Source organism: Cavia porcellus, unplaced genomic scaffold, assembly GCF_034190915.1.
Source record: "Cavia porcellus strain 051 isolate PalLab524CR breed Dunkin Hartley unplaced genomic scaffold, mCavPor4.1 scaffold_18, whole genome shotgun sequence".
Taxonomy (NCBI): Eukaryota; Metazoa; Chordata; class Mammalia; order Rodentia; family Caviidae; genus Cavia; species Cavia porcellus.
The window spans coordinates 27,700,308-27,720,981 of record NW_026947501.1 but is presented as its reverse complement, the minus strand read 5'-3'; the positions used below and the strand labels follow the sequence as shown (position 1 = coordinate 27,720,981).

The following is a 20,674-nucleotide window of genomic DNA, read 5'->3' as shown; positions in this document are numbered from 1 at the left end:
TCACCGGTATGCACCATCACACACATCTGGTGCTACACAATTTTTGTTTAACTATCTATATATAGTTGAACATAAATATATATATATATATATATGTATGTATTTATGTATTTACAACTATGTAAATATGTGAATATATACACCTCCTTTAGAAAAAAGTATTAAAGGACAAAAATAACCATTCTAATGGATAATAGTATGATAGGAACATCAGTTATCTGCCGAACAAATGATGCCAAAATTTAGTGGCTTAAACAAAAACCACTCATTATCAGTTTCTTGGAATTCGAAAAGCAGCTCAGCTAGGTAGTTCCGTTTCATGGATCTCAAGAAATTTCAGTCAAGATGGTGGCCAAGGCTGCCAGCTTCCAAAGATGGCTGGTATTAAGGAACTCGCCCTCCAGGAGATCCATTCACACAGCTGCCGACAGGATGCCTCAATCTTTGCCTTACAGACCTTCTGATGTGGCTTCTTGCCATGGTAGCGGGTTTCCTCCAAGCATGACAGAGGCTATAACATCTTTATGACCTATCCTAAAAAGCCACACTGTCATTTCTGACACATACCAGGCATTAAAAACAAGTGTTACCAGGCACAGTGGTACATGACTGATAATTCAGCTACTTGGGAAGCTGGGGCAGGAAGACAAGTTCAAGACCAGTGTTATAGTCAAGGCTTTACAAGAACCGATTTAATACAGGACACATAATTTATAAATTATTTTATAATATTCACCCAAAAAGTCAAATGCAGAAGAGTTCAAGAGATCTGTCAGTGCGGTAGAGACTTGAAGAATCCAGTCGAGGGTCTGGATCCCACGGCAATATCCCAATGGGTCTGGTCGGAGGCCTAGGCCTAGGTACCATGGATCTGCACCCAGAAGGCCCAAAGGCCAGTGGTGAAAGCTAGAAAGTCTGTGCTGGAAGGCTGAGGGATCTGCAGTGGAGCCAACAAGTGAAGCTCAAGGTGAAGACCCAGAGCTCCCCCAAAGATAATAGCAGCTATCCCTGGTACAGGGAGGACCTAAGCTTCAACACCACCACCAAGTTTGCTATCAGGAAAACCAGCCACAGCAAGCTTCTCCAGGAGAATCAACAGCATACAACCTTCCCTTCCAATTCACCTTTTATGCTGTTCAGGCAGTATTCCTCACATGGATCTTTATGTCCAGAACCACACTCAGTTCAGCTGGGTGTTTGCGTTTAAGTTGACCATTAATTAATCCATCACAGCCAACGGGGACAATTTTGTTAAAACTATCTCAAAAAATAAGTTTTGTGTGGTGGCATGTGCCTGTAACCTCAGCACTCAGGAGGCTAAGGCAGGAGGATCTCCACCAGTTCAAAGTCATCCTGGGTTACATACTGAGTTCAAGACCACCCTGAACTACAAGACGAGACCCTGTATCAATTATCACTCACTCACTCACTCACTCAGTCAACCAACCAGGCTGGCTCAGTATACACAACGCCACAGGTTCAGTCTCTAGTACTGCAAAAAATGAAAAACAAAACAGAACAGTAAGTCCAGCTCTTACTCAAAGGGGAAAAAAATAAGTTATACCTTTTGAAGCAGTAAGCAATCAGTTTGTGGACGATTTTGAAACCCCAAAAATTGGTAGTATATCCAGAAAAAGTATACATTTATAAATGAAAAAGTTAATTTCATAAATACATGAACATACAAAGGTATAAAGAGACAACTTAAAAATCCTCAATAAGCATATGGTACCTTCCCACAAAAGCTAACATAATCCCACTCTGACTAGGAGAAAAATGGCATCCAGAACAAGTTCTGTGATCCTCTACCATTAAGACCACATCTAGAATATCCTGTTCGGCTCTGAGTACCACAATTAGTAAATCTGGTATGGAAGGTGAACAAATTGGAGCTGACCATTTAGATGAGTTACTTCAGGAATGAAGAACAATCTGGGGAGCAACTGGAGGTGTCTGCCTTAACGCAGTTAGACTTCAGAGGGAGAGAAAAGAGTAGGGCATATCATAGCCTTCCCTGTATACACATGGAGAAGTTAAGAGGTGAGAGGCAGAACCTGAACCAATGAGTCAGGTAACAGGTGTTCAATCACCTCAACATGATGAACTGTTTAACAATTAGAGTTGGTAAAATAAACCTTGAGCCATTCAATGAATTTTCCAAGTGGCTACAGGAGAAATATACAGAGCCAGGGGGGCATGCAGCTCAGTTACTCTGAAGTTCATGTCCAAACTGGTCTTTCCCTATTCATACCAGTGTGGCTAATGTTGAAACCAACCCTATGGCCCTTGCCAAAGCAGTAGACCTGACAACAGGGCCTAAGCCAAGAGGTGTAAATGAAATGTGTGATAGTTTGTACAGTATAGGGCCTGGCACATAATGCAGTAAGTGCCTGACTTGGAAACATCCAAGATGCAAACTTTTACAAGTGCATTGTATGATTTACAGGTGTAGTAAGATTCACTTTGTTGGATTTTGAAGGAATGTGACTTACAAATGTTCTCCTAGAACAGAACTTGTTCATAAGTTAGGAACTCACTGTTAAGTATGTGCTTTATGGATTTCAACTATAACCTGTGTTGACTCAGAGTATGATGGAATGCTCTGCAAGGTTCCTTCCAATTTCTAAGACTACAAAAAGTTTTAAGTCATGTCACTATTAATCCTGATAGTCAGCTTCAGAAATAATATAAATACTTAAGTGACAAAATTTATCTTCAAAGGTAGAATGGTTGGAAATGCTTTGGGAAATCACACAGAATAGAGGTAGACATACTGCACAGACATATAAAAACCACAAAACCCAAAATTAAACATATCAAACACGTCATAGCCTCATTGGTGGATATGACCTGCTTTCTAGAATCGTGTTATTTTTAAAAATTAATCAATTGATAATTTTTTTGGAGGCCATGTTTGCTATGCAGTTAAGGCTGGACTTGAAATTCACTATGTAACCCAGACTGGCCTCGAACTTGTAGCAATCCAACTGCCTCATCCTCCCCAGTCCTGGGACTACAGGTGTGGGCCTGGCATGAAGTTATTTTAAAAAGGAGATTTAAACAGGGCTATTTCATTTCCTTAGCACAAATTAAATTACTACAATTAGATTATTCACCCATGCCTGCCAACTACCCACCACAACTGAAAACTTACTTTTTGGGTGCCAGCAGCCTGGATATTCTGCCATGTTGCTATAGGTTCTGTAGCTACGTGCCACTCTGGGTAAGTTTTCATGAGTAACTTCACAAAGGTAGACTTTCCCACAGCTGTAATGTAAACAGCATATATTGGGATTGTTCTCAAATCAGGATGAAGAAAGCTACTACACTCTACTATGAATGAATGCTCTAGTCAAAGGGCACCAGTACCAGCAGCCATACTATTGTCGGACTCATGGTGGATCTGGCCATACCATCTAGAGTCATTATAATGAATATAGGCAACAGAAGAAAACTCCTTTCAAGGTTTGATTGGCAATTCCAAAGTCCCCCAGCTTCCAGAGACAAAGTGGTTATCAGCATTGAAAATTTAACAGAGCCATCAAAAGTTGGTGAAATCAACTACGTAAAGCTTAAAGCACGGCTCAGGAGGTCAGAGCATTCTCTTCTGAAAAAACATCATTTGGGCTAAGACCTGAAAAATGAACAGTTAGCCTGGCCAAGATTAGGAGAAGGATAATCTGTATAGAGGGTAGCATGAACGAAGGCCTCAGAGGAGAAAGAACTCTGCACGTGACAAAACAGAAGAGGCTCCGGAATAAGCCAGCAACACTACAGCATGAGTGGATGAGGAAGAAGAGTGGTTTGAGACGGGGCAGCCAAACAGACAGGGAGTCCAGTGCCAAGGTCACATGTGATCTGGTAGCCCATGTAAGAAGGACTCATTTTTATTTTAAGGGAAAAGGGGAGTCACTGACAATGGGTTTTAGGCAGAGAAATTGGAGATTCCTTCCCATTTGTAAATGATCCCTCTGCCAGCTGTATAAGAATGAGCTGAAGCTAAAATAGGCAGATATCAGCATATAATAGTAGCTCAACCAATGTGATGCAGGGAGATACAAAGTAGTGGTTGCTTTGAAAAATATTTGAGAATGTAACCAACCTAGTACCAATCACTTATCTTTTGCCACTTCACTAATGTCTGGCTCATACCTTCCCTGAGCTCCAGAGACACAGAACCCTCCAGACATCCCACAAACACTTCACAGTCAATATATCCCTCAAATGAGCTTGTCATCTTTCTCTCAAACTGAGCTTCCTCCTGTATCCCAGACCTTGGGTTTTGGCAATATCATCCACCTATTGTCAGAATATCTTCCTCCTCTGCCAAACCTCAAATAGTCATTAGTCCTTGGCTTCCAGCTTTCCCCATCTGTTCTTTTCTCTCCACTTAGACCTCTATGCCCAAGATGAAGTTCTCCTCAGCCCTTGCATCTCCAATTCCAACCTCATTCTCTTTATCCCAACCTCCACACTGCAGCCATATTGCACATAAAACACTGCTTCAAATCCTCTGACAGCTCCCTGTTGCCTTCATGATAAAAATCAGAATGATTAGCACAATACTAGACACAAGATCTGGTTCCTATTTATGCCTCTCCAGCCCCAGCTTTCCTGGATTCCTGCTGGACCAAAGTCTTTGCAACTCCAACCACACCGTGTTCTTGCTTGCAAGTATGACTTGGCATTTCTCTCTCCTCACCTGGCCAACTCCCACTCAGTTGTCAAGGTTCTACTTAGAAGGACTGCCTGTGTAAGGCTCTTACGACCTTGATGCCTCTCAACTGGATTCCTTTGTGCTTGGCCTGCTTTCTGTGGGTGACTACATCACTGGAATTGTAACTGTATTTCTCCAGGTAGAAGATAGGGTTCCTGCAGGGTAGAAAACAAAGACTTTCCATTTTGTTCAGTCTCTGCTCTTCTCACACATCAGTGAAGAAGTGCTTCCCTGCTCTTCCAAATCTACATCTAAACCCTTTTCCCTACTAAAGCCAAGGTTTTCTCTTATCCATGAAGCTCGGGAATTCTCTAGCTCACACCGAATTCCTACCATGCTGGTCAGTTATCAATTGGTTGAGTTTGTATATTTTCAGATAGGCCCTAGGTTAAAATTCTTTAGTCCAGTGGTTAATATTTGAGTTGCAAATTGTTCAATAATATGAAACATGGCCCCTGTTACCAGCTAAAAAAGTACTTTAAATAAGGTAGAAAGTGAAAGATACTTGATTTGTTGAATGGTTAGGACTGAATGTTGAATTACTGGCATCTTTTAACTGACATTTTTAAAACATGAAAAGTGATTACCCAAAAAATCGTTGGCGATGGTATGGAAGGACTCTGAGGGTAAGGCAGTACCAATTTCATCTATGAGATCAGACTAGTTCATCAAGGGCAATCCGGACTCAGAATCCAACTCATGCCATTTAAACACATAAAGCCTGGAATGCCAACAAATTAGATATAATGGGAATACGAAATACATGGTTGATTCCTGGAACAATCACTTCTGATACCCAAGGCAGTCGATATCATTCCCCATTCTGGAAAACCAAGTAAGTAATCAAAAGCTAGCTTCAGCACACAATGACAGTAAGCAGCAGTGGAAGGTCACGGGAGATGGCCATCCATGTTGCAAGGACTGGGAAAACCGAGGTAATTCACCATAGGGCAGAACAGTACTTCCTAAATGAATTCTGCTGGGATTGAGCTGTGCTACCCAGAGATATGGCTAAAAATAACTCAAAGTCAGCCATTTATAGTAGCATCTGGGATGACATACTTTTTCAGTGTTGTGATATCTGAAAAGTTTTTCCCTTCTTGCTTGGGTGTCTTTGTTTCATTTAAAGACACATGACTTAATGTGTCCCCACCCTAAAGGGGCTTTGTAAGAGTGGTGGCATTTGTTTCTCTACTGGCACAAAGGGCTCTTCCTAGTGGCCCATGTGCACAGAAAGTTTCACTTCCTCAGGCAATACCAGCTGCTTATGACACTCAATTTAGGTAGATGCCAGCTCTTATTATTTTTCTATATGCAGCAGAGGTTTAAAGTTTTGATGAAGTTTGTGAAGTAGAATGACCTCACAATAAGAATTAAACCTTCCCTTGGGCCTTCCCTTTTATTTTATTTTTAAAAATGTTGGCAGTATTTTCTTAAGTATATTACTTCAACACTGAGCTTCACTAGCTCCTGGAATGTCACTCCATAAGCTCAACCAAGGAGTTCCACTGTCGACATTCATCTTTTCTCAATCCATGGCTTTTTCTTTCAGCAAGTTTTTCTATGCACTACAGTGCTATGGCTATCAATACACTATGCTAAAATCTAGCAGTAAGAAGTATCTGATGTAATACCCAAAATAATGTAATTATAGCCATAGCTACATTATGCTAAAAATCCAATACCAAGACAGTATCTGATATAATATCCCAAAGTATATATTCTAGTATTTTAACATAGTTGCAATTAATGGCAATTTCTTTAATATACTGTCGTTTCTAGACATTTTCTTTTCCAGAACAAGATGGAAAACATGAGAACAAAATCTAATGCTGAAATCCTTTACCAAAGTAAAAATAAAACTAGTATCTTTTTTTTCTTTTAAATCTCTCAAACAACATTTAGTGTTCCAGGGACCGTATCTGATGCTGCGTCCAGTCAGTCAATAGATATTTATAGAGGAGTGGAGGTACTACAACCAAACTGATGATCCAAGCTCAGATCCTGCCCTCAAGGAACTTATTTTTCTCCAACTCTGAGACCAAGTACCCAGTATCAAATAGGCTCTGAGTCTAGAAGAATCTTAGGCAAATAAATTAGTCAGCATTCTTTAAAAAAACTTAGTTCCTTTTATTTTCTTCTCATAGGAAACTATTTACTGGGGGGAAAAAGGTTCTTCATGGCTTCCAGAGTATGATGCAAACTTACTCGTTCAGCACCAAAGAGCCTCACTGCTCTAACACCCCTCCTCCCTCAGGCTGCCTGCCGACCCGACCCAGTGATTCATCTTTCCATTGTCACCTTCTCTGTGAAGCCTCCTTGAACTCCGTCCAGGTCCACTTCAGCCACAGGCAGAGTTAATTAGTGCCTGCTCTGGCTTACCAAGGTACTACACTGTAATTATTTGTTCACTCATCACTCTCCAGTTAGACTGAGACACTGCTTTCTGAAGATACAGGCTGTGCCTTACTCCCTCTATACCCTGAATATGTAGCCAAGAGCTAAGAATATAGATGAATGGATATAATGAGGTCAAGCACAGAAACAAAAAATTCAGTACAGTGTTTCAAATAAATAAGTTCTTCCCTCCTCCCATATACCCAATTCTTTGCTCAATTTACTTATTCAATAAAAACAAAAGACATATTCATGATGGTGATATCTAATTTCAAGTTCTGTAAGAATAGGAAAGCCTTCTATTGCTTTAAGTACAAGTTTCTAGACTAAAAAGAACAAAACAATTTTCTCTTCTCTGGTTGGGTCTTTGAGAATAGTCTCATGATTCACTGACATTTAAACCTTATACAATAGTCTTTCAATTTAGGTTTGTATTCATCGCATAACTGGCTTTGGATGATGATAATACACTTCAACGATGAATCATATTAAAAGTTAGGTTAGTTATTCTAATTTTTAGGGTTCTAGAAACCAAGATTTTCACTTTCAGTATTTACTGCATATGGCTTCATAGATCACACGTATGTCATGAATCACTACTTCACTGATCCATTTTCATCCATGCTGCTGGCTGTAATTTCAGGGTCAGAGTAACTAGACTAAGACTGGCCGGACTATAGGAAATGTCCCTTTAACATATCTAACTTCTTCTAGGACCAAGGTTCACCTTTCCTTATTAAGGTTTCCCAAATGGTAGTCTCATTCTGATTTGTTTCAGAATACCAACTGTGACTACAGGAAAAGTTAACTCATGACTTAAAAAACAGAACAGAGCTGAGGGTGGTGTTTGCACCTCTAGCCCCAATTAGGTTGGAGGCTGAGGCAGAAGGATCACTTGAGCCAAGAGCTCAAGACTGATCTAGGTAACATTGCAAGAACAACATATAAACTTCCATCTAAAAACAGTTTAGTATACTCCCTCTGTGCATACCAATGACTACCACATGGAGATCACAGAACAGGACCCCAAAGGTGGTAAGAATCAAATGAGTACAATGCGCCAGGCGGGGATCAGATGCCTGGGATACAGAGATGAACAGGACACTAGGAGAGTCCAACCTAAGGAAGGTGTCCAATGTGCAAGCAAGCTCAAAAGGACTCCAGTGCAGCCATAGCTCTAGATACGAAATATCATGACATCCCACAGAGAAGGAGTTACTAATTCTGCCATTTGGGGGTGTGAGGTAACGGGGAATAGTGGGAGATGAAAGTAAAGAGAGTCCTATCGAGGCCCTGATCCTCTGCATCACCCTTCTCTTGTCAGCTGCATTCACTTCCAAGGCGTCAGCAGCCACCCCCACTAGTCAACCCATTCCACATATGAAATCTCAGCCTCCATCTCCAGTCTCTATGGACTTGTGCCACGTTCCAATAGGCCTCAGGATATGTCTCACGGGCACCTCACACACCATGAGCCATGCTGATCGCCCCCAGACCACCTCTTCCTTTATTTCCTCCTCTGATTTTAGAGTTAGTATCCAAATTATAAACCTTCTTCTATGTCCTCCTTTACTTACCTTTACCCATCACTTCCAAGAAGCCACTAAATCCTTTCAATTCCACTTCGAAAATCTCTCCCAAATCTTCACTTCTCTGGTCCCCTTGTTCTTCTACTCAGGCCTACATCTTTTCTCTCTTCAATTATTGCAATAGCCACAAAAATTAGTCTATCTACTCACTGTCCCAATTTATTTATTCATTCATCAAATGATGCAAGGCATTATGGGTACTGCAGAAAACAGACAAAGAAAATGTCTGCTTTATGGAGCTTTCTATTCACTCATTACAGCCAATTTCCTTTTTAAAAACAATGTGCTCAGGGGCTGGGGAGTTAGCTCAGTGGCATAAGCACCTGCCTTGCAAGCAGGTCGTGAGTTCAATCCCTGGTACCAATTAAAAAAAAAAATAATCATAATAATGTGCTCATCATACATACTGACTTCAAGTCTTCAACTGCCTCCTACTGCCCACAGAATAAATTTCTAGCATAGTCTACAGACTCTTCAACTTTTAGCAACCCTACCCTTTCAATCTTTTGCTCTGCTACCTTTTAAACTCCAAGCATTCAGCCATTTCCCTTTTATCCAAACTGTATGTATTTCTTCAGTCTTCACCATGTTCACAAATGCTACTTCCTAAGCCTGGAACATTTTTTCCTCTTCTCTCTGGGTGGACTCAGGCAGGGAAATTGGGATTGCACAGTTTACTGACAACCAAAGCACCTATCTGTGAAGTCCTCTGGGGTCTGAGGCCAGAGCTTTGTTAGGGGTGTCTCAAAATATGGCACAGAACATTTGTAAGTAACACTACCCGGCAGGTTGCAGGACCTTCCTTCTCATTCCTTTCAATGTTTCTGATCTGACTGAAAAAAAATAAAAGCCACACAGCTGGGGGTGACTAGTCTCAATTTATATTTATGACCATTAACTTCAAGTGAGTCCTTAAAGCTGCCCTGCAATTTGACATTTCTCTTCCTCAAATACAGTACTAGACTGTTTCATACCTCCCCCTTTTTCCTGGAATTCACTTAAAACTTTTCTTATTTCCTGTTAAAACAAAAAACAGAAAACAAAAAACCTGACACAAAGACTTCCAAGTTCCCAGCACTCCCACCCAAGTCAGCAGGAATGCTCTGTCTTCATCTTACCTCAGACAAACTGTGTCCTGCCAAGGTTAAACTCCATTTGGGCAGCAAATCCCATTGTTTCTTGCTTAAACACTCCAGAAATTCCATCCTCTTTCCTGCTTCTCCCCATTTATCCTAGACTACAGTATTTCCATCAACTTACGAACATGTACTAATGCTCTTGTGAAAAGAAAAACAGAATTTAAAAATTCTCAAACTCTCTTCCAGCAAAATCATGACTCCTCTTTTTTTTTTTTTTTTTTTCCGTTTTTATCGGTACCAGGGATCCAACTCACAACTGCCTGCTTGCAAGGCAGGCGCCATGACACCTCTTTCTAGGAAATATTCCAGTTATTTAACAGACTGTCTCCAATTCCTCACCTGCCATTCTCTTTGAATCTATACAATCAGGCTTTTACTCTGACCACTGTTTTTTCAAATGTTTTTTATTAGTGTATATTGGTCACATAGATTAATGGGTTTAATTTTATCAATTTGAACCTGCACACAACACACTTTAATCACTTCCCCATCACTTGCTTGCCCCATCCTCTCTTATTTTCACATTTTGGGGGGGGGATCAACAGGTATAGTATATAATATTTTTTGTCTTTTTCCTTTTTACCGGTACCAGGGATTGAATTCACGACCGCCTGCTTGCAAGGCAGGCACTTATGCCGCTGAGCTAAATCCCCAGCCCCTGGTATAGTATATTTTTGAAAGTTTTTTGGTTATATATATATATATATATATATATCATAGGGAGTTTGTACCTGTACATGATATATTCTGATTCCTCTCTTTTACCCATCTCTTCTCTTCCCTTCCCTTCAACTCCTCTTCCCCTTCTTGATACATTTTATCCTTTAAAAAAAAATTTCCCCCTTTTCCCTTCTTTCCTTTTCCCCTTCCCGCACCATAGATCCTCTTTCCTTCGCAACAATTTCTTCCCATTTCACAATATCTTCTATATGTCTTGGTCCTTATTTATTTTTTTAGTTACTCCTCCCTTTGAAACTGTTCTTTTCAACCTTACTTACAACCTTCACTTACTTAAAACAGTATTATACTGGGGGCTGGGGATTTAGCTCAGTGGCATAAGCGCCTGCCTTGCAAGCAGGCAGTCGTGAGTTCAATCCCTGGTACCGATAAAAAGGAAAAAGACAAAAAAAAAAAAAAAAACAGTATTATACAATTGATCATCCCCATTCGATCATCTCTGAATACCTTCCTTACTTGGCTTCCAGAATATTATTCTCTTTTTTTTTCCTTCCTGTCATCATAGTCTGTACTTTTCAGTTTCCTCTGCTAGTTCCTTCCATCTTCCCACACTCAACATCTGTAAGTCCTAGCTCTCAGTCCCTTCCATCAACACCATCTTGGTTCTAAGCATTGTCTACATGCACACCTCTAATCCAGGAATTCTCTGAATTCTGACCTCCTTCAACTGCCTATTCAACACATTGGGGTATCTAACGGGCTTAACACCAAAATCTTGATAGCACCCCTCCAATCTGTTCTTCTCAGTCTTCTCCATTTAATAACACCTGAATTCTGTCTTGCAAGTTGTTTAAGCCAAAACTTGAGGCCGCTGATCCCTCTTTATCTCACATTACACACTCAGTCTGTCACCAATTCCACTGCCCCTATCTTAAAACGTAACTTTCATCTTGGTCCAACTTACCATACTTTATCACCACAATGTTCTCCTAACACCTTCCCCTTTCAAACATCAGCCAGGAGATTCTGCCATTCTTAAACCATCCAGGGACTTCTTGTCTCAAACACATGAAAAAGCTCACGATGGACACTAAGGCCTAACCTGGTCATCCCTTACACATCTGACCTCGTCCCCCTCCACTCTCTTCCTGTCTACTCTGGCCACAATGGGTTCCTTTCTATTTCCTGAACACATTTTTCCATCACTTTTCTACTTACTCCTCACCCTGTTTGAAAGATTTTTCTGGTTATCCATATGGTTCACTCTTCATGTTTGGTTTTGTTTTAATCACATGGCACTTTCTCTGTGAGGCCTTTCTTAACTACTCTAAGTGACAACTTCCTCACCCCTGATTTTTCTCCATCACTCATTACTATCTAACATACCGTGTACCTTAATATATGTCATTTATTGTCTGTCTCTTCTCCTGAAGAGTTCCAGGAGAGCAGATTTTTATTTGTGCTATTCACAGTTGTATCTTCAGAACCAACAACAGTGCTAGCATATGTAAGTTGCTCAGACGGTGGTTTGTTGAACGAATAAAATGAAAATTCTACTTGCTCCGAGAATGTCTTCAGTATTCAACTGTGTTTTATGGCTCAGTACTTTGTTAGTCAAAGAATCAAGTTAGAATTCAGTAACATTAAATTGAAATGTCTTGCTTTCGTTTGCTTTTTATTACTTCTAAACTACTGGATGCTTGCAACAAAATTCTTACATACGTATTTTTAAATTTAAGAAGGCAGTTCCTTAAGAAATTACAGTGCAACTAGGACAAGAATATGGCAAAAACAGTAAACGTGGTAACTGAACGACTTAAGTTCAGGAACTTTCAGAGTTAGAGTTGTCAAGTAAATATACACAGGGCATCTAGTTAACAGGCAAACTACGACTCGTCGCTTCTATTTCCATCTTCTGATAGAACCACCAGTAGAATCTGTCCTGTCTACATACAGCCTGCGTGGCTTTTACACCTCGCCAAAATGTGTTCCTACAGGCAAGGACTGAAGTTAGGCTCCAAGTCTAAGCCGCAAAGCTCCACGGTGTTCTATGGGCAGAGAAAAACCCTGTGGGCTCAGAATGAGCAGCCCGCTCAGTCTCTACAGATCAGGGATGAAGGGAGGATTTCGAGCCCAACAGCCTTCCCCCGACTCTCAAACACCGGCTTAGCGGAGCCAAGGCTTGGCAGCCACACTCTGGCCCTTACCAATGTTGCCTTCGATGGAGAGCCTTCGGGGCTCGCGCCCCGCGTGCAGAGCCCGGAAGGAGGGCGCGCCCCCGAGCGACTTCGGAGCCATTGCGCAGAAGGGCGTTCCAAGCCGGCCTAGAAAGAGCCGCACAGTCGCCATCCCACCCACGCGCAGCGAGCTCTCACTTCCGCCGCAAGCACTTCCGCCCTCGGCGCCGCAGCTCGCCCGCCCAGGCTCGCCTCTGACGTCAGGCGACCTCCAGCAGGAAGTGGGTGGGGCTGAGCGCGCGGAGGAGGAGGGGGCCCGAGGGACCAGTCTGTTCTCGCGATGTTTATAGAACAGGCTTAAAGAAGGAAGTGGTGTGTAGGGGTGCGCGAGAGTTCGCTGATAAGGAGTTGCGTGGATGGTAGCAACCGGCCCTCTGTTCTTTGCTGGGCAAATAACATTGTAAGCGCGAGATAATCTTCATCCTCCTCATTTTTGCGTTTTTGTAGACAAAAATAATGGTAATTTAAAAAGAAGATTCTTTTTACCCAGGGGTTTGTTGTCTATATTTTATTCGACATGGGAAGAAACTGGAGGATTATAAGCAGGAAAATAACACGATCTGATGACAAAGTTACGTTTTCCGATTCCCTGTAACTCAAAGCACAATCCTGGCATATTACTGAATAAATTAAATTCGTTCATCGATTACTCCCCAACTTTTGCTTCCTGAATAAATAAATGTTCGCTCAATTGATTTACATAATAACCAAAGAATCCCACCCAGAAAAGGCGGCGGAGGCTCAGGATGTGACTGGAACTCTTTAAAACCTGACATTTTGGGTTCTGTGGGTGTGAACAATGGGCGGGGTGCGGTGCCGGACGAGGAGGGGGGTGGGGGCGTTCTGAATGAGCTTTGTAGAAGGTTGAGAAGAGCTTGGATTAGATTTACAGGTACACAAAATCCGAATTCTGCTGTCGGTGAGTTGTGCGCTGCGGAGAGACAGGGACTTGAGCTGCACACCCATCGTCAAAACAAACTGAAGTAATGATTTACAAAGTATTATCAGAAATTCATTTCTAATTCCCATAGCTTAAATCGCAGCAGTCAAACCCGGAGAAGCCAAAACAACTTTCAAGCAGCACTTGCACGTGGACAGTTTTTGGAGACTGGACTCTGGTTTCAGGGTGGGTAGGGAGGGGCTAGGGCCTGTGACACCTGTCTTGAAACCGTTTGCATGGAAACATGTTTTTTTTTTTTTTTTTATTGATGTTATATGGAATGACTCAAGTCACATCTGTATATTAAGTATGTTGTTTTTAAAAAACACCCTGAAAATTTCTTTAGGGTGGGTGGGGCACTGGTGGAGATTAGAGTAGCCAAAGTCCAGCCATCCTCATCCCTACTCCTGCAGCCACTTTATGTAAAATTACTGCTTATATTTCTTTGCTTGTGTAAATTCAAACTTGGAAGTGTTCATGGGGAAAAAAAGGCTGTCTGCATGCTCAGATTCTAGCTTCCTGGAGGGACGTGAAGGTCAAATGAAGAAGTTGTAGACTAAAGGGTAGACAAGCAACTAATCTTCCCCTAAAAAAGCTCCAGCCGGGGATGTAGCTCAGCAGCACAGTGTCTGGTTTGCAAGTGTGAGACCCTGATAGCGATTCCTAGTACAAAAAAAAAAAAAGCCGCTAAAAGCTATTTTTAAAACTTTATGATGAAGGGTATATGTGGGGGGGCATGTTTGTAAATGCATGGTTCAATGAAATGTTCACAAACTGAAAACTTGCATTCACCTGGATTCCAATGAAGAAATAGAGCATTACCAGCATCTTCAGAAACCTCCACCTCCCTGCCAGTTACTATAGCTCAAGGGCAACTGCTAGCCTGTTTCTAACAGTAAAAATCAATTTCGCCTCTTCTGTACATGAATGAAATCATCTACTATGTATTTTACCTTAAAATTATCTGTAAGATTCATCTGTGTTCTATGTAGTAGTTGTAGTTCATTCATTCTCACTACTACAGAGTATACTACTGTGTTGTTATAGTCCAATGCATTTTATCCATTCCACTACTGATAAACATTTGGGAGTTTCTAGATGTGAGCCATTATAACAGTGTTGTTATGAGTATTCTTGTATATGTTTTTGGTAAACAAAAGTATCTACTTCCCCTGTTATATACCTGGAGATGGAACTATTGTGTGATAAATTATATGTATGCTCAGTTTAAGTCAATATTCTCAAACAGCTCAACAGTTTCACAGTGTCTGACTATACCAACTGACAGCGCCACCATCAGCGATTGAGAGTTCTGGTTGCTCCACAACCAACAGATGGTTTTGTCAACTTTTTTTCTCATTTTATCCATTCTTCTCCATGTAATGATGCCTTGTAGGTTTAATGTGCATTTTTCCTAATAATTAATTACTAGCCATTACAGAACCCTTTGTTGTGAAAGACCTGTTCAAATATTTTACCCATTTTTCTATTCGCTGTCTTTTGTTTTATTGTTTATATATTTTAGATATGGCTCCTTTGTATTTTTTGGTCCTTTGGATTGCTTCTAAAAAGTTTTTAGTCCTTGTTTTTATATAAGTATAAGTTAATAAGCTAAAATATTGTTTGCCTAATTGCTTGCAAATTATCCATATGTCATTATTAATAATGATTCTTTTTGGTGGGGTTACTGGGAATTGAACTCAAGGACCTCACACTTGCAGGGCAGGTGCTGTGTCACTGAGCCAAATCCTCAGCCCTGGGCAATGATTCATCTATCCTCCTTTACTTACTCATGCTTACTTGATTTTTTTCATTATACCATGCATAAAGATTTAGTATACTTCCATATTCCTGGGAGAGTTGGGCTGGCCCAGCTGGGGTCAGGCATTTAACATTAGTCTATCAGCTGTGGCCAAGAGATAAGCCTCTAATGGAACAAACATAGGCGTTGGGGCTCCACCTCTATGCATGACGTGCAATTAAAGAAAACATGAGCAAGAAAGATACAAAGAAAAATAAAAAAGTTTGGGATCAGTTTTTACTGGCAGTGGAAAATAGTGTTGTTGTCCTAGCTCAAGATAGCAAGAAGACAGGAGTAATGGCACATTGGTGAAAGAATTGCCTTGCACTTAAGTGGGAAAATGAGATACTTTCTGCACCTGGTGGGTGAGAGTAGGAGGGGTGCTGTCAGATACTTGTCAGAGTTTGATGCTGAAACATGTTTCTTGCAGGGATTCAACATCTACTCATTCGTCCAGTATTTGCTGAGTATCTACTAGGTGCCCTGTACTCTGGAAGGAGTTACCTATACCTTGGAAGGAGTTAATATTTTTCAAATGTTTATAAATACTACTGTGATAAATAAAAGGCTGACTAATATTACATAAAACAACATGCAACCATTAAAATGGGAGACAGACAATAATATGACTTTCTTCCACTGCTTAGAGTTTTGGTCAACTACGTCTCATTAACATCAAAGATTTTCTAAACCAGGTGTGGTGGCACATGCACTCAGGAGGCTGAAGCAGGGGGATTGCTGCGAGTTTTAGGCTGGCCTGTTCTACAAAATGAGCTTACGGCCAGTCTGAACTTCATGGTGAGACCCTGTCTCAAACAGGCACACACAGACACACACAGACACACACACACACACACACACACACACACACACACACACGATTTTCTAATGTGCTGGATTGTGCTAAGAAGTATATTTCCTGGATGCCATGCCAACAAGGCTCTTACTAGAGTTGGCCAAAAGAGGATCTAGTGTGGAATTTGAAATGCAGTTGTCTGCTAGGGAGATCAATGCAGTCCATAGAATGACAGATAGATGAGCCCAGCAGGCATGTCCCATTTAGTCTTAGCAGTGACCCCTCTCTACCCTACAATTCCTTGAAGATCTTCCATTTCCTAGCTTCCGCTATCTTTATTCCCATAATATCCATGATAATTCTGTTCTTCTGAATGAACTCTGACTGCCACATTTAATCATAAAGGGAAGCACATAAGGAGGTGGTTAACAATGTAGGCTTTAGCTGAATGCGGTGACACATGGCTATAATCCCAGAACTCTGGGATGAGGCAGGAGGATTCCAAGTTCAAGCCCAAGTTCAATACCTTGGTGAGACCTTGCCTCACAATAAAAATTAAAAAAGAAAAGAGGTCTGGGATGTAGCTCAATGCCAACACCCTGTGTCAATCCCCAATCCTGGGGTAGGGACAGGGACAGGGAGAATATGGCTTTGAGGGCTGGGAATGTGGTTCAGTTGTAGCACTCTCACCTAGCATGTGCAAGGCTCTGGATTTCATATCCAGCACTGCAAAAAAGGGGGAAAAAGCCCTGTGGATTCTAATGTCTTGGAGTTGAGAATTAAGAAAGTGCATCCACTTGGAGCACGTGCTTTTCACTTTCTTTAAGCAACTGTCCTTCTGTCTTAGCAGTTGATATCCTAATATCTACAGGATAATCTAGAACATAACTGTTTTTTCTTTAAGCAGGTTAGGAGTTGGGGTGACTTGGGGTGGAAGGAGTCAAATGGGTATGGGGAGAAGTGGAAGTATGATCTGATCACCTTGCCCACCTTCCCCCTTATGTGAAAATTCCAATGTACCTCTAGAGCAGGTAGTACCAGTGCTCCACCTATCATCAGAGCCTCTGTGTGTGTGTGTGTGTGTGTGTGTGTGTGTGTGTGTGTGTCCCTGCCTCCAGCCTCCTTCCTGTGCTTTCACTTCCAGCACCCAGCTTCTCCAGAGGTCTGCCTTCAGCCTGTGGGTGCACATACGGAAAGCTAAGGATTTTACATCACAATCCCTGGCAAGCGTGGGACTGTGAAAGTCAGAGGACCTTGGTGGGGCTCAGCTAACGCTGCCTTCTGAGGGGCTTTGCCTGAGAGCACCTCTGTGCTGCTCTTCTTCCCATTTCCTTTTCTGCCTCTCTCTGTCTTAGTAAGTCACTTGCAAGTAACTCATTTTAGGACCTACTTCTAGAAAAACTTTCCTAAGACTGAAATCCTCTACAGACTTCTGAAAACATAGTTCTCATCCAAGCTCATCCTCAGAAGGCAAGTGAGGTGATGACGAGAGAGGAAAGTTTGACACTAAAGTCCCCTGTGCTTAACCACTGGACCCCACTTTCTTCAAGTAGTTATTCGGGATAGCTCAGGGACCAGTTAGGACGTGATCAGGAGCACAGAGCCTGGGTTTGGCTAGGTGAAGAAGGGAAAGAGGCACCAGACAGAAGTGAGGACCTAGCTCTGCCACTAACTGAGTGGTCTAATAATTAATAATTTTTTTTATTGTACCGGGGATCAAACTCACGACCTCATGCTTGCCAAGCAAGCACTTGTGCCACTCAGCTAAATCCCCAGCCCCTAATAAATTAGTTTAAAAGGATGCTAATGTCTGCTTCATGAGGAGGAAATCCATATGTAGCTCCTAACTCTGTCCTTAGCATATTGTAAGCACTCAGTGTTAGGTATTATTATTATTATTATTATACTGTTTTTTCTTTATAGTGATTTGTGGGTGCTTCTATTTCTCCTCATATCATTGCCTTGTGTGAACAGTATGTGTGTGTCTCTGCCTTTATTCCATAAGTTCTTCACTGGCAGGAATCATTTTTGTGGGAAACAAATATCAGTTGGCTTTAGTTAGGAATTCTGCATATGAAAATTTCAGTAAATATTTGTAAAACTAAACAAATTAAACAAAACTGACCAATGAGGGGGGGAGTAAATAAGGGGAGAGACAGACAGACAGAGAGCCAGAGACAGAGCAGGAGGAAGAGGAGGGGCAGAGGGAAAGGGAAAGAAAGTGTTCTTAAGGGTACTACTATTTCCTTGATTAGTTTAGGGGCAAAATACGACCTGATCTTCAGTGACAAAGAACCTCAGAGAGCTCTTAAGCCTATTATGACCTAAGTACTTTGCCTAAGTACTATTGTATTTGAGCCACTTATGTTGCATCTTGTGAGCCTTGAGTTCATGTGCTTTTTCTTTTTCTTTTTTTTTAGTACTGGGAATCAAACTTAGGACCTTGCACTTTCCAGGCAGGTGCTTATGCTTCCGAGCTATATCCCCAGACTGATTTCATGTTCTTTAGGGTATCACCCTTACATCTGTGAAAGTCTAGATTGCTTAACTCCCTAAGAGTTATCTAGTTGTCATCTTTTATTACTCATGTTCAAGAAAAAAAGACAAACTGGTAAAGTAAAAGAAGTACTAGCATTGGTATCAGGTACACTTGAATTTTAATCTTGCTTCTCTGAGATCTTCAAGACCTAAACTTCCCTGAGCCTCATTTTCCTCATTTGTAATATGGGGATAATAGAGTTACTATCCCAAAGGGACACTGTATGAATTAGAAATAACGTGTGAAAAGCTCGTAGCATTGTGTGCATAAAAGCCTGGGAAAAGAAGACCTCAACAGAGAAGTAAGTCTTGCAGATTTTAATGCTTCATGACTGGTAATAGCGGCCTCAAAGGGATCCTCAGAGAACTCATTCTGACTTTAGAAGCACTTCCTGTGGACAATGGAGGGGCCTGCTTCATCGTACTCAGGCTTGCTGATCCACATTTGCTGGAAGGTGGAGAGAGAGGCCAGAATGGAGCCTCCAATCCAGACTGAGTACTTCCGCTCTGGGGGAGCAATAATCTGCAAAGAGCAAATGTACAAGATGATCATCAGTCTCCAAGAGTATAGGCAGAGAACGTGGGTGCCATGTATTCACCCTCTCCCCTAAAAAAGAATAAAGAAGTAGGACCAGAAATAATTTTATCCTCTTGTCAGACTGTTTCAAGAAAGGGCAGTCACCATGGTCAGAAATGAACAGCATAAACATTGTGGCAGACTAGATTACTGTCCAAAAATCATCATCCTCTCGCCCTTCCTTCACTCTTCCCTGGGAAGAACATATTACTTGTGATCAAAGTTTTTGGCTAGGCCATGTGTTATTCTTGTCCATTGCGATGTTGGTGGCCATGACACAAACTAGGGCTTGAAATGTGCTTATGTAGTCAGGCATGTTGTCTTGCACCTTTGTGTTGAGCTGTCTTGAGCTGAACCTTTAAAAATTGGTTATCATGTCCAGTAACATTAGATGTTATTTAAATGGAATCCTTGACGCTTCAACTAATTTCCTATATATTTTTTGCAAGATAAGGTCTCAATATGTAGTTCAGGCTCTTGAACTCACTATGTAGCTCAGGTTGGCCTTGAACTCATAGCAATCCTCCTGTCTTAACCTCCTGAGCACTGGGATTACAGGCATGTGCCACCATGTTCAACATTCCTAGTTTCTGAAGAGCTTAAGAATCCAGTGCTAGAGCAAACCAGAGACTAACTCGATTGTCTGTAGTCTTCTTAAAATCTTTACATAGTCCCTAAATTGCAGGGATCATGGAATTGTAGAATAAGTAGAATGTTTAAAAGATATCTTATTATTCAGGTTTTTCAAGGACTGGGAATGCACAGTCACTAAGAAAAGGACTGGTTTAACTTCTGGGAAGTCTAAATTGTACAACTGTGGCTTGTCTTAGACTGATGATCCTAAATCTCCACTCCAACCCTACCCCAAATCTCTTCTTCCATGCCCTCAAAGCTTGCCTCCTCTTCTCTAATTCCTGCCCTAAATTTTGCTGTCCAATTTGGCTAGGGGTCTTAATACCTCTGCTCACTCTATTTCTCCTGCCTGGAGTGCTTTTCCTCTTCCTCATTCCATGAATGCTGGTACAGGGCAGAAGCTGATGGATTCAGAAATGTATCCAGTCATTGGTGATTGTTTATCAGTGTAGGTGAAGGGGTAACCTCAGATCTATTGAACCAGATCTGAAGGTGAGGCTAGGTATGGTATCTTAACATGTGGTCCTGGTAAAAAGCTCTCGCCCCACGCTTGGCACTGTGCTTCCATGAGCAGCCTTGCTAAGTAGGCTATTTCTCTAGGTTAGAAAAACTTGTAGGCTTTCACTAGTTTT

At 41.4% G+C, this 20,674-nt stretch overlaps 2 protein-coding genes and 1 long non-coding RNA gene across 6 annotated transcripts in view; 1 reads left to right on the top strand and 2 right to left on the bottom strand.

The window, feature by feature from the left end:
* Positions 1–12,929, bottom strand: part of Dguok (deoxyguanosine kinase) — a 33,390-nt gene extending 20,461 nt beyond the window's left edge. Inside the window, exons 1-2 of one of the 4 annotated variants that reach the window (XM_063229607.1) lie at positions 12,728–12,929; positions 3,155–3,267 (exon numbers count right to left, since the gene is read on the bottom strand). In XM_063229607.1, the coding sequence (XP_063085677.1) occupies positions 3,155–3,267; positions 12,728–12,869 (255 nt within the window). In that variant the 5' untranslated portion in view covers positions 12,870–12,929. The remainder of the gene's footprint in view (positions 1–3,154; positions 3,268–12,727) is intronic. The other 3 variants (XM_063229604.1, XM_063229606.1, XM_063229608.1) reach the window with 3 other exon arrangements.
* A 171-nt stretch (positions 12,930–13,100) lies between these two features.
* Positions 13,101–20,674, top strand: part of LOC134471306 (uncharacterized) — a 15,074-nt gene continuing 7,500 nt past the window's right edge. The window contains exon 1 of the long non-coding RNA XR_010040674.1: positions 13,101–13,740. This is a non-coding gene — a long non-coding RNA (uncharacterized LOC134471306). The remainder of the gene's footprint in view (positions 13,741–20,674) is intronic.
* The window catches only part of Actg2 (actin gamma 2, smooth muscle), a 21,997-nt gene continuing 20,458 nt past the window's right edge, over positions 19,136–20,674 (bottom strand). Inside the window, exon 9 of the mRNA XM_003468990.3 lies at positions 19,136–19,355. Within this exon, the coding sequence (XP_003469038.1) occupies positions 19,212–19,355 (144 nt within the window). The 3' untranslated portion in view covers positions 19,136–19,211. The remainder of the gene's footprint in view (positions 19,356–20,674) is intronic.